General features: G+C 40.0%; 1 protein-coding gene across 1 annotated transcript in view; it reads left to right on the forward strand.

The window, feature by feature from the left end:
- CWF19L2 (CWF19 like cell cycle control factor 2) overlaps window positions 1-14,106 on the forward strand; it is a 72,051-nt gene that overhangs the window by 29,268 nt on the left and 28,677 nt on the right. The window contains exons 9-10 of the mRNA XM_083499376.1: window positions 882-978; window positions 1,342-1,434. Coding sequence (XP_083355502.1) covers window positions 882-978; window positions 1,342-1,434 — 190 coding nt within the window. The remainder of the gene's footprint in view (window positions 1-881; window positions 979-1,341; window positions 1,435-14,106) is intronic.

Raw genomic sequence — 14,106 nt, forward strand, 5'->3', positions numbered from 1 at the left:
AACTAGAGCCAGTTAGCAATTCTTCTAAAGAAAGAATTTCTTTAGTCTCATATAGCTGTGGAATTGTAATTGAAGGGGTCGGATTTGGAAGACAACCCCTAAAGATGTTTCTCCCATGACTTGGAGCTACTAAAATGTGCATTAAATGTGCTCATTAAGTTCATCTTTGAACAAAGTAGCCTCTCTTTATAACGGGGAGGAGAGACAAATATTGATTCAGTTGTCTTTAAGTTTCAATTAAATATTTAGAAGCCTTAATTAGCTGCCCATTAATTTTCTTCTTAAAGCTGCTTTCATCTTTATGAAGTCCTGCAGCCAAAAACATTAAGAAAAGGGGAGTGGCGTGGGGGGAATGGGAAGAAAAAGTCATGAGCTTGGTGCTCTAATGTGTGCAGATATCAACCACACTTGTTTCTGTAATACTGCAAGAGTATAAAAATCTGATACAGTAACACATCGTGCAATGATTACTTTATTAATGAATTGTGATAAGGGGGTGGCTTACATTGTTAAGGGCTTATAAAATCCACTTCTTTTACATCTGGAGAAGCAGTTCTTTCTAAACTTGAATAAAATACCAAGTCAGAATTGCTTTACTAGGGGATGACTCATTTGTGATTCTTCACTGCTGTCATGGGTCTAACAGATATTTAGCAGATACTTTCTTATCAATTAATTTACAGAATTTTACGATAGCATTGTAAACAAATAAATATCAACTATGTAGGTATAGTAATAGAAGAAAAGAAAAGAAAGGTACTTTGTCTATAACAACATTCTCAACTTTGCATTGGCCTTAGTGAATGGGGGTGCATGTGTTGATTATGTTTTCTCTATTTCTCCTCTTCTGTATGCTGAATGGCTTATGTGGGTTTGACCAGGTCTGTTTCAGAGGATGAAAAGCCCCAAATTCTTAGTGATGAGGAGATGAACAAATTGGGAGCCAAGATTGTAAAAGCAGAATTGATGGGAAACAAGGTATGTAGAACAAGAGTATTGAGTGTGCTTAATGTATTGCTATATGTTCAGACTGAAGCACTGAGAGTTGAAACGTATACTAATAAAGAGAGATCTTTGTTCAAAGCATCTGGGAGCCCTGAAGCCTTCAGATAATTAAGCCCATTTACCAAAATGTACATTTAATTCCTTCAGTGGGTTTCACTGATTTGCCTTTGGTACACATAGCAGCCAGAAGTGAAAGCTCTTGATGCTTGTAGTAAGGATTGTTGACTGCTGCAAGGTGTTTCTTGAAAAGTGGCATATATAAAAATGAAAATCTGTATATGATGCATTTGGTATTGCTAGTGAAACAAAATTCAACAATATTTGTTCTCTTTAAAGGATTTAGCAGGAAAGCTTCAGACCCAGCTTGACAATGCACGCAGGTTGAAAGAAAGCGGAGCACAGACTCAAGCTAGAAAGTTTGAGAAGGAGGTAAGGAAACCATGTCCTGTATGTTTTTTGGAGTCTGGAACAAAAGCAGCAGTGACAGAATTGCAGCACCTAGAGCTGTGGTGTCGTCGAATATGGTTTTTTAGCATCGGGAGAGAGTACCTACAAAACAATCAGTAACCAATGTTGTGTGCTAACATATTATCTTCTGGCGTGAAGCTGTGAAAATCTTTAAGACACAGTTGAGCACAGCAAATGCCATGTTCAACTAAGTTTATACATTCAGTGGAGAAGGGATGTGGCTCAGCGGTAGAGCCTCTGCTTTGCATACCAAAGGTCCCAGGTTCAATCCCTGGCGTCTCCAGGTAGGGCTGGGAAAGGCTTCCTCTCTGAAACCCTGGGGAGCCACTGCCAGTCAGTGTAGACAACTCTGAGATGGACCCAAGAATCTGAATTGGTATACTATCCTCCTAATCTGCATGAGTGTTTGCATATCTTGTACATTGGGGGATAAATGTTGCTGCTGCAACTATGCCATTAGTGTATATGGAGCTCCACAGAGTAGCATAAGCCAAAGTCAAGTTCCTGTCTGAGGAGTTTACAGTCTAAATGTAGGCAGTGGTGGGAAGGAAGAGGTAGGATAATGAAGCGAAGGATGAATGTGAGCAAGTACGGTTTCACATACAGTACTTAGGCTTCATGCCAGCTGATGAGGAGGACTAAAGAGGTTAAGCCAAAAGGCCTTAGCTAAATAAGTGGCTTTTATGCTGAAGTCTGAAGGAGGAGAGATAGAGAGGTAGCACCACCTTAGTATTATGAGTTCAAGGTTTGGGAATATCCAGCTGCAAGAAGATTGGATGGAGTCTTCTAAAAGATCAAGAGACCAATTTCTCTCTGAGAATCTGAGAGATTTGTGGCTTACGGCTTGGATACAAAGAGCTACACTAGTAACACAGTCGTTGACTCCTCCACTCTCTGACGCCTTGCTTTGCAGCCGCATTTTAAAAATTTTACTTTTGTCTTCTATAATTGCTGTGTGTCAAATTTTCTTTAGAACAAGATTTGTAACTATCTGAAGTTGATTTGAGGATTCTAATGTTAAGTCAGGGAGCGTAATTCAACCTCTTTGGTATCGCTGGATATTTGTGCAACATTGTGATTCGTAATTAACAGTTCACAAACTTGGGCATTTATAATTCGCAAAAATCTTTCTTTGTCCCAGTTCTGTTACACGAATGCTTAACTAACGCCAGTGTTAAGTAAATTAGGGACAATCTTAGGGAAAATGCATTTTTCTCCTTCTTCTGTAAGCATTAAGGCCTGGAGATTGCATCTTGCTGGCAGGTTGCTTATCTCAGTATCCAGAGCTTAATCTGATGACTCCTGGATGCATCCCCAGGGAATGGTGATATTCTGCAACAGCCCTGGCCTACTGGCTCTCTGTTTAATAGCAAACATTCATCCCACGTCCCATTTAAAACCACCGCTATCTTGATTTTTTTCGATTGTGGCATATTGGGGTCTTTGGTTAGGAAGAGCTGTAGGCTGATGATACATGTAGTGGAATTAATAATATTCTACAGTGCCTTTGCTTCCATTATTTCAGTAGTCATAGAGATGGATCAAGTCTTGCGTTGGAGAGGAGTGATTGTATCAGGCTTGATTAATTTGTTTATATGCTCAGCTATGATATGTTTGTTTTAATAAATATACTTGATAGAGGAGTGTGATCCACGGTTTGTAATAGCTCTTTCTCATTCTTTGTCCCCAACATGGACCAGAGCACGCCAGGCACTCCTGTCTTCCACTGCCTCTCAGTTTGGTCAAACTCATGCTGGTAGCTTCGAGGACACTGTCCACCCATCTCGTCCTCTGTCGTCCCCTTCTCCTTGTGCCCTCAATCTTTCGCAACATCAGGGTCTTTTCCAGGGAGTCTTCTCTTCTCATGAGGTGGCCAAAGTATTGGAGCCTCAGCTTCAGGATCTGTCCTTCCAGTGAGCACTCAGGGCTGATTTCCTTCAGAATGGAGAGGTTTGATCTTCTTGCAGTCCATGGGACTCTCAAGAGTCTCCTCCAGCACCATAATTCAAAAGCATCAATTCTTTGGCGATCAGCCTTCTTTATGGTCCTGCTCTCACTTCCATACATCACTACTGGGAAAACCATAGCTTTAACTATATGGACCTTTGTTGGCAAGGTGGTGTCTCTGCTTTTTAAGATGCTGTCTAGGTTCCAAACATGATCCACCTGGAGCAGGAACCGGCAAGCCACTCCAGTATCCCTGCCAAGAACACTCCATGGACAAAGACAACATGCTTCTTAGAAGTGCACTATTTGGTTGACATAATTTTTTTCAAAGGAGTTTTAACCTTCCCACCTCCAAAGATTTCATGTAGTTTTATGGTAGATTAAGCTTTTAAATACTTTTCTGTATTGGTAAGGTGCCTAAGCTTTTCCTTGTTATGATGTTCCCTGTCAAAAGTAAGCATTTTAAAATTGTTGAATCTTCAAAGAAGCATTAGGAAGCAAACTGAACTAAATAAATGAACATGCGTAAGCTAGAAGGAAAAACTAATTGGCAATCTAGGACACCTTGATCAAATTTCCTGCATTCACACCTCTAAAGTATGTCAGTATCTGACATCAACCTAAACTTCACATTGTAGACCTGTAATCATAAATCAACATCCTGGTTTCAGTGTTGTTAGCTCAAGAGCTTTAAGGCAAGAAATACTAATTTTGCTTTCAAGACTGCTGGATCGACTGGAATTCGTTTGTTATGCAAAAGTTCTCCTTAGGATGACACATAAATGCACACATGCAAAAAAATCAAATTAGTTAAATAAAAGTCCAAAAGTAGCTTTTGACCTCCCAAGTCTACACAGTTATAATACAGAAATTCCTGTGACAATTCTTCTGTAGTTTTTTTAAAGCTGGCTACTTCAGTGATGTATAGTTTTAAACAGCCAGCCTTTCCTTTTATTTTTGGCATTCAAATAACAAAAGCAAATCTCTTTACTCCAATGTGATTGTTTCAGATAGTTCTTTAATAATGATGCATGAGCCGTAAGAAGGAAATTAACTGAATGCAAGCCAAAAACAGAATTTCCGGTAAAGTTTCCTTCAATCCTTAAGAGAATATTTATTTATTTTCCCCATTTTTGTTTAAAAATATATGCTTATTTGCAAGTAAGAACACTCAGAGCTTGCAGTAGCTGTTTCAGAGTGTATATGCTCTGAGATCTTAACAGGATTAGTAATTCGACTATGGCATTGACAGTTTTGTAAAATTCTGGGTATGTTTTGAAAGTTGATTGTACACAAGAAGTATTTGAAATTTACCTTCAAGACTGAAATCATCTGCTGCCCCTTGAGCATGGTACCAAATTGAAAAATCAACTTAATGCAGATTTGTGGTGTCCCAAGGCTGAATTACAGTTTCAAAATTTCTGTTGATTGTTCTCTCTGAATCTGTGCAGTTCTCCTCTTCTTTAGGGACCACTGTAGATGTAATGATTTGAGCATTACCTCCCTGGAATGAATTCACTTCCTCCCACGTTAAGAGAAGCTAAGGGACAGGCTGCCACACACATTAATCACAGTTAATTAAAATGCAGTTCTATGCATGCTTTCAATAATAGTTCTTATTGAATCCAGTAGGGCTTACTTGGTAAATATGCATAGGCTTGACTAGTTAACCGACTTCAAATGCTGGTTAATTGGGGGACTTGGTTAGATTTAACCAGTACTATTTTTCTAGAAAAAGAGGTGCTGGAACTCACCATGAACACCTCCCTTGTTCTCTTCGAATGGCAATGGGGTCTACCTGAGAGGTGCCGGAACTGAGTTCCTGTGAGTTGCTTCTGAAAAGCCCTGGATTTAACACTGGTTAATATAACCCTTCCATTGTTTAACGGGGGGCGGGGGAGTTGGCAGTCCTGCAGCACACTCCTAATTTCTTAAATATGCTGATAAGATCCTTCCTACTTATGTCTGCAACAGCCCTAAATGTCCTTTGTGCCTCCCTGAGCAGTTAAACTTCTGCCTCTTCTACTTTTAGAAGCTACTAATGCAGCAAAAATAATAATGAGCATGTCCCGTCCCCCCCACCGCCGCCCCAATTCATGCTCATGTTGCCAAGGACAATGTCACCTTGTGAAACGTGGACATTTAATTTCAAGACACAATAAATGACTTCCTCCAGGCTAAGGCCGGAATCAACAACAGGAGATGCAACTATTATAGCTAAATGGGGCGCAGGTTCTGATCCAAATAATGTTGTAATTAGTGTGGTTTTATATTCAATATCCTGTTGACGTTGGAAGGAAATGACAGGAGCAATTACAAAATTAAACATCCTAGAAGGTGCACAAAGTTGATACAGGCACTGTAATAGAGGCTCGGGTTAAATACACAGCACAAACTGAAAAAGTCAAGCTGTCGAGTAGAGGCAAAGGGGAAGAAAGCTTGCTTAAAATGGAAGAAGCAAAAGCAGGTGAGCTGTGCCTGCAAGCATGACAAAATGCATAATAAGGCAGGCAAACTCTGCAATTTGACAAGTGACATGTCAGAGATATACTAGTAAGAATACAGTTCGTTTTATGAATCTGCCAGAGACTTCTGGGGACTAAGCCATCTTAGGAAAAGATAAAATACATCATATATATTTGTACCACGGCAGTGAATACGCTGTTCAGGTTCTTCATAGCAACAATGTGTTCTTATTGCAGACATTAACAAGAAAAATTTATGCCAGGGATTTTATTACAGGTGATTAAATCTTGAATGTTTTTCAAAAATTGCACCACAAATATAAGAAACGACATTGTGAACAGTTTGTCAGTAGTACTGGTAGTTAATGACAGAGGCAGAATTGGTCAGATTCTCTTTCTTTCCATGTCTCTAAATTTGGGGTTGCTTTTAGACAATCCCTTCTTGTAGTTGTGCCTGCTTTCAGTCAGTCCCTAATATTCATTGAAGAGTCCTGGGTCCTAGGAGAGCCTCTAGAATTGCAGGTTCTGTGCCAAATGGACTGCCAGCCAGATCTTTTATGAACTTACCCAGTCAAGATTATTGTCCGAACCTATGCTCAGAATAATGCCAGCACCTTCACAGGTGAGATGAATAGAGACAAGACAGGGGCTTTCAGGACCTAAAGCACCATCATGGAACTTTCTGCCAGATTACTAGACTCAGTTGGCATAGACAACCAATAACATTGTTCGTTTTAATGGGGCTTGCTGCAGCTGTTTCGTTGACACGTTGGTTGAGTTTAATCTGCTTAATTTTGTTGCATTTTCATATTTGTGTTTTTTATGTTGGGAATCTTTGAAGCAGAGAGGAAGGATGCCAATATTTTACATAGATAATATGGTTGAAAGGAGAGATTATTATAATGCCATTTTTACTCCTCTGGAGGCACTTCTTGAAACTATGGGTTGTATGCAAAACAATGTCAGTGGAGTTCCCCTGGGAACTTACGTTTCCTCTTCTCCCCCTGCTTGCCCACCAAACTTTCTCCAGTGGGTTCCCCATCCCCTCATCTGATTTTAAGCGTATGCGAGGGACTGCAATGGAGAGGAGAAGAGGGGAAAGTTCTGTTCCATTAGTGAAAGTCTCTTCCCTTTGAGGTTGTTCTCAGCCCTCCTGGTCTTCCAGTGCTGTGTGTAAACTTCTCTTTTTATTTGTCTCAAATGGATTTTGTTTGTTTTGCTTGCTGCTGTCGGTTTTCCTGATACGTTTGCCTCTCTGCTGTTTTAGCCATTTTTTAACACCATCTTTAATTGCCCACCCCCCCAGCTGTTTTGGATATTTGTTTTGAACACGAACGTAAGACATAAGGATTTTGAAATAAAGATAGTTTGGATGTGCTCAAGAGCTTAAGCATACCCAGTGGAATTGAATTGTATTGTATTGTATTGTATTGTATTGTATTGTATTGTATTGTATTGTATTGTATTGTACAGTATTGTATTGTATTTTTCCTGGTAGATCTCTTCCTTCTACACTGCCCCTGTTGTATGGCATACTCCTTTTAAGACTATCCTAAAAGAGGTTTGATGTACACCATGGGGCATTGCTGGGAGAATAATAGCCCAAAGTTCCCTTGGGCATGTGAAACAAGTCAGAGGGTTCTTTGGATCCTGACTACACTTGAAATATAACAGCATGATGTGCTAAGCCATGACACTCTGCCCTTAACATTTCTTGAGAAGTAGGAGCGGGATTCGCCCAATAACCCCACCAGTAGAAGGCCTTTGCAAAGACTTCTGCTTGGGCAGTGGGCATTTATTGCTGTCCTGTCCCTGCATCCTCCCAAATTGGCTCTGGACAGGGTCAGGGGAACCCCCAGAACAGCATTGGGGGAGAAGAGGGGTTCTCATTCTATCTGTCAGGCCGCAAGGCTTGTGAAGACAGAACATTCATTGAAGCGCAAAGTTCGATCCCCCCCTAGGTTTTTTAACCACTTTAATCAAAGATAAATTGGAAACATTTCTAAATATTATACCCAGGAAAATAGTATTGTTTGTCAGAACTAATGAGATTTTGCATCCTTGGGGTTTAGTAATGAGATAAGTGCATGTAATGCAGGCAGCCTCCTACAGAAACTTGGATGATAGCATGCATTTAGTAACAGATGGGTTGTGGCCTGAATACCCAGTTGCAAATGTTTTCCAGCTCTTCATAATTTTTAATACCTGCCAGTTCTTTTGCTTGAATTTTTCAACTGAAAAACGCATTTCTCCCCAAAAGTCCTTTAGCCTTTGCTTTCCACACTGCTATTTCGTTCTCTTATTTATGCAGAGTGAGCTTAAAGAATGTGCATTTACGAAAACCAGAAATAATTGTCAGCTACAACGCGAGTTGCTCAGCTAAGTGATCTGTACCAAGGACAAGATAAGAAAGTTAAAACTCGCCTCTGGAAAATACACCAGCCAGCCATTCAACAAGAACAGTCTTGTTTCTTAGTTAAGCAACACATTTGGTGAATTACCACTGTGTTTGTGCACATACAGATTTTTCACTAACGTTTATTTGGTTTTTTTTAAGGGCAGTATTAGGGGAAGAACAATACTTTTCTTTTAGAAAATGAGAAGAGAGGGGGAGTAGACACAGCATCAGTTTCTGTCTTATGCTGCCACCATTAGAAGCAGATGGCTTGTAATGTTTGGCTTCTGATAGCTGTATTTTTTGTTTATTTGGCACCTCTCTGCGTTGGGGGCATTGCTTCCCTCTGATCTGCAGGCAGCCCAATTTGCCTAGCATTGGCTGCGGCCAATACTACCATTTATTTAAAAAGCTCATTTACCTCTGAGTAAGCCCCGCTCAGCTTAGTGACACTTATGTAGGAGTAAACATATACATGGACTTGATCAGTTAGATTATAAGCCTGCTATCTTTCAAAAAGTGAGAGCAGGCTAAGTATGAAATAAAAAATTACCGACAACACACAGTTCATGGATATTATAGAGTGGTAGAACTAGAAACTCACTGTTAGGTGCCCTTTAAGGTTTTAGTTTTCTGTAGCTCAGCGGTTCCCTCCATTGAGTTGCAAGTTAAGCTATGGAATAAGTCAGCTGCTGGTATCTAGAAATGGGTTGCTTCGCTAATCATTCTCAAAACTGATCTTGACTACAACAGTAAGTTTGGGGTTTTTTTTGGGGGGGGGGCTGAACTTCTCCAAGGAGCCTGAGTTGCTCCCAGCCAATATTGGAGGGCTCCAACCCACTCTGCCTTTCTCTTCTGGGGTCCTAAAAAGATTAAGGGCTGCCCTAGACATTACATTAAATGCAATGAAAGGCTTAATACTCCCATTCGTCACAGTCCTCACCACCTCTTGGCTGTTACTTAGAAGGACAAAACTAGACACGTTAAATTAAATCACATGTTAAATATCACGCCAGCTTTAGACCTAAGAACTGCCTACCTTCAGAGTATATATATTTCACAGTTACTGCATGAGTCACTGTTCTGAGCATGCTTCCTAAGGGGAAGGTGTTAAGTTCAGAGTTCATGTAGAAAAGCAAAGAGCATCATCTGCCCTTGTGTCCTGCAAATCTGTATTGGGAATGATTCTGCCATTTAAATCTTACTTGATGCACAGAGGCTGCTGAATTACCTGATCCCAGTGGAGGTTGATTGGAACGAGGGCAAGGCCAGGGCAGTGAGTCATGCAGGAATGTAGTAGGCAATCTTCTCTGGGTGTGTGGTTCTTCAGTTTTACAGGCTTACAGCCTTATTTAACCATATGACAGGTTGGCTGTGTTTCAGTGAACAAAAGCAAAATATTGTAGAACACGATTACATTTTATGAACCACAGGAAGGGCTTGTTCAAGAGTGTGGTTCCTAGACAATAATATCATACTACTCTTGAAAATAATTGTAAAGTCTTAAAAAGTTATTAAAGTAGATGATTTCCACAGTATTACTTTTTGGTTTTGTACAGAAGCTCTGAGCAAAACTTTAGTGTGTTCATCCTGTCTAAATGAGCACCATTAAATGTGGCAGGTTGAACGCTCATAACCCAAAATTAGATTATTTCATAAAAGGCATCAGTTTTTCACTGCTTGTTTCCCACATTTCAGAGACTGCAAATATTTGAGGGCTACAAAACCATGTGTGGCCCATTTTCAAAATCTAAACTATATGTTAACTAAACATTAATTTGGTACATCCCTGTTTCTGTGTTGATAAAATTGAAGATGCTTGAGTTTTGAAAATCCATTAAGAAGGAAGCTCATCAGTATAACAGTATGTGTAATTGGTGTTCTAAGGTTCATTAGTCAGTAGTCTCCAAAACGTAAGGAAAACACTTTCATGAAACTAATTACACAGTTTAAGATGAGTAATTAAGCTATATTCCTTAGATGAAGATGTTTGGCTTTTAGCCAATGCATCTGGGGTGTGTGGAAGTTCTTTCAATTAACTGCACAGTTTGTAATATGTGCATATTTAAGTACATTTAGCTGATGGGAGCCTGACAGCTGAGGTTGCCTATCTGGGTAGCAACTACTCCTGTTCTCTTTCACCATTCAGACATTTGGTCTTGATGCTGTTGCTATTACTATTATTACTGAACTGGTGGGTTTACATCTTTGGCCATTAATGTTTTATGTTCTTTCGTATGGCGATTACTATTGACTTCCCCTCTACTTCTTTAACTGACGGCTAGATTGTTAATTGTGCTATTTCAGATTTTGTAAGTTTCTCGAAGGCTGTAGAATCTTTTCTACAAAATGTCTGGCCTAAGGAAAGACTTCAGTGCCTAGTGGTAATTCCTACTCACCAAATGAACCCAGACCAGCAACTATTTCTAAGGCTGCTTTTGAAGTAGGATGGTGTCCCACAATGCAGAGTTTTGGTCACGTGGTTCAGACACCATAGATTTGGTTGAGCAAAAGAGAGAAGGGCTTAAACTAAACCAACAAAAGTGAAAAGTAGCTTAAATTTGTGGAATTGCTGTAGCTGCAATTCCAACCAGAGGTTGTAAAGCTAGTACTGAGATCCTAGACTATTTTTGCCACAACCTGACTGACTGCAGATATCATTGATAAAGACTGGTTGTTACCCATTTGTAGGCATGAAACTGTCTAATTTATTTATTTATAAATTTTATCTGTAAGCCTCCATGAGTCCCTGTCTGGTTAAAAAGGGTATATAAATAAGTATATAATAATAAATGTATTTATATATGCTAAATCACACAACATATCGAAGTGGCTCACAACATTATAATGATAACCGTAGGCCTGCAGAGGCCTGGCAGAATAAAAAAGATTTTGAACAGGCATTTAGATGTTGGCACAGAAGGTGCCAACTGATCAGCAAAAGTTGCCCTGTAGTCTCAGCCCATAGCAGGAATGGTCCAGCTAGTCAGGATCAGGCTCTTTGTAGGGATCGTAGAGGGGAGAGACTTTTCAGGAGGGAGGGAAGAGAAAAGAAACTACCTTTTCACCTCCCTGCAATATTCCACAAGTATTCTACATAGTGCAAAAGTGAATGTGTTTATATTTTGCTCCTCTCTGAAATGTTTTATTGCTGTATAGCTTGGAGGGGAGTATTCTGGAGAGTGGGAAAAGGAAAAGGTACCCCTTCCCCATCTCGTCCATTATATATCTTCCACTTAAAGTACAGGTAGGAGAAGCTTTTTTTAAAATAAAAAAAAAACTCTCAGTGGCACATATTCCTCTCACTCCTCTGTGAATCTCATCCCTGTCTCCAGCACTCAGTGAGTTTCAGGGGGCTCAGAGCAGGCCCCCTCTTTTTCCAGCAAACAGTTGGCATTCATATTTTCTGGAAATAAGTGACTATAGATCTTCCTGGTACCCTATGTTTGGGTGTCCCTGTTTTGCCTACAAATTGAGAGACACGGGATTACTCAAGTTAGATATTAATGGGAGTGAATCTTTGAAGAGAAGTTGTGCATTTTGTTTTAAGATTTAGTCTCTATCTAAACATTATATAGCATCTATAATGCCTTTGTGATATCATGCCTGGATTAATTTTGTTTAACACTTGGTGTAGAACCGCAGTTATCCTTGCATCGTCTTGAGCTCATGCAATATGCATCTGCTCATTAACACACACACACACACACACACACACACACACACACACACACACACACACTCTTTTTGAGCAGTGGTCTTTTCCTTCCTGTCCCTGTGATATAGGGACTCCTGAAATTTTTATCATTTTCTTTAGCTGCTAAACATTGAGAAGCAGTTCCAGTTTAATAGTTGGTGACTTCAAGTTATCAGTCCTCTGTCAACTTCCTTTGCTCGGCTGCTCAGAGTCAACTGGCTGTTCTGCAAATTAAACTGTGTGCATTGTGAGCCTTTTTCATTTTCTGCTGTTAAATTATGGAACAGTCTCCCTCTCAAGAGGCCACACAAATAAGTCCCTAAGATTGTATTTCACTTAAGACGCCATCCTTTGAGATTTTTGTTTTGGCCTTCCTGGATTGTAATGCATTAATTGGTGAGAGTCTCTTCCACACAGTCTCAATAATTCAACTGACCTGGGGGGGATATGCACAACACTTGAATAAACAGCTATCTGAGTAATCAAATACTCTATTTACATAAGTTTACATTGATGTGGGCAATGCTCAATGAATGTAGATAACCTAAACTTGAATGTAGGTAACCTAAACTTAAATAATTTATTCTAGTGCCCCAGAAAGCAGGACTAGATCAGAAATTACTGTTTTGAATCCTTGCAATCCTTATTTAAAAATGTAAATATATTTAAACTGTCCACTATTATGGATCATTTACTTTGGACAAGTTTAGACTGAATGCTAAATCTCTGTAGGTCATGATTTACAAATCAGAAGCTGTCCTTAGGGGATGAGTTCTGTTCTTCCATACAATTCTTGCCTTGCTAGCTTCCATTCCTGGTGCTAATTATAGTTTCATATTCAGTGTATACCATTGCAAACCACAGTGCAATCCAAACCAAGATACATAAATTCAGTCCCCATTTTATGAGGGGAAACTTGTTTGCATTGGTGCACATGTAACATGAAGCCCTGGTTAACACTAGGAAAGCAGGAAAATTGCTGGCTTCAAATTTACAAACCATGGTTTAGGGAAGTTTTTAATGTTTGAAGTTTTTAATGTTTTTAATGTTCGGTTGAAAGCTGCCCAGAGTGGCTGGGGAAACCCAGCCAGATGGGTGGGATGGAAGTAGTAGTACAGTGGTACCTCGGATTACATACGCTTCAGGTTACAGACTCCTCTAACCCAGAAATATTGCTTCAGGTTAAGAACTTTGCTTCAGGATGAGACCAGAAATTGTGCTCCGGCGGCACAGCAGCAACAGGAGGCCCCATTAGCTAAAGTGGTGCTTCAGGTTAAGAACAATTTCAGGTTAGGAATGGACCTCCGGAACGAATTAAGTACGTAATCAGAGGTACCACTGTAGTAGTAGTAGTAGTAACAACAACAACAACAACAACAACAACAACAACAACAACAATATGCTTCATGATTACTTTCCTTATAATTGCTTTAAGGATAGTTCAGTACCACTCTTAACAATCAATCATTAGTGTAGAAAGGTTTTGTGACATTCATTCACGCTCCCTCACACACTCTCACTTCTGTTTCAGGCCAAATCTTGAGATCGCTTATGGCCATATGGGCCATTCCTCTTTTAGTCCCTCCTGTTTCCTGAGATCTTCATTGTGTTCAGGTCTCGGGTGTTCTTTCTGGTATGGAGACTGGAAGCAGTCAATTTTCTGGCCATTGACTGGGACCAGAATATGCCTCTCTTTGCCACTGGATACTTCCATGTAGTACATCCTCCTAGTGGTCTTTGTTCCCCTAGCTCAGCCTTTCCTAACCTTGAATTCCCAGATGTTGTTGAACCCCCATCATTCCTGACTGCTGCTCCTGCTGGCTATGGATAATGGGGAGTAAAGGTTGGCAGAGGCAGAGGCCAGGGTGTTGTTCTCCTTACTTCTGCAGCCCCCAGGGCAGCTAACTGTAATTATACCCCAACTATGATTCTGTAGGTGGTGTGGGTAGCATGGCAGGTAGATTATGCTTCTAGGTTTTCTAACGGCTCTATCTCATTGAAAACCAAATGTTTCCATGGCTATTTTAAGAATGAGTATGAATTCTTGTTCCTTTTCAATAGCTTTCTTCCTGGTCTAAATCACGGGTACCCTGATGGTTAAAGGTAAAGGGACCCCTGACTGTTAGGTC

Source organism: Podarcis liolepis (genome assembly GCF_965112155.1).
Source record: "Podarcis liolepis genome assembly, chromosome: 4".
Lineage (NCBI taxonomy): Eukaryota > Metazoa > Chordata > Lepidosauria > Squamata > Lacertidae > Podarcis > Podarcis liolepis.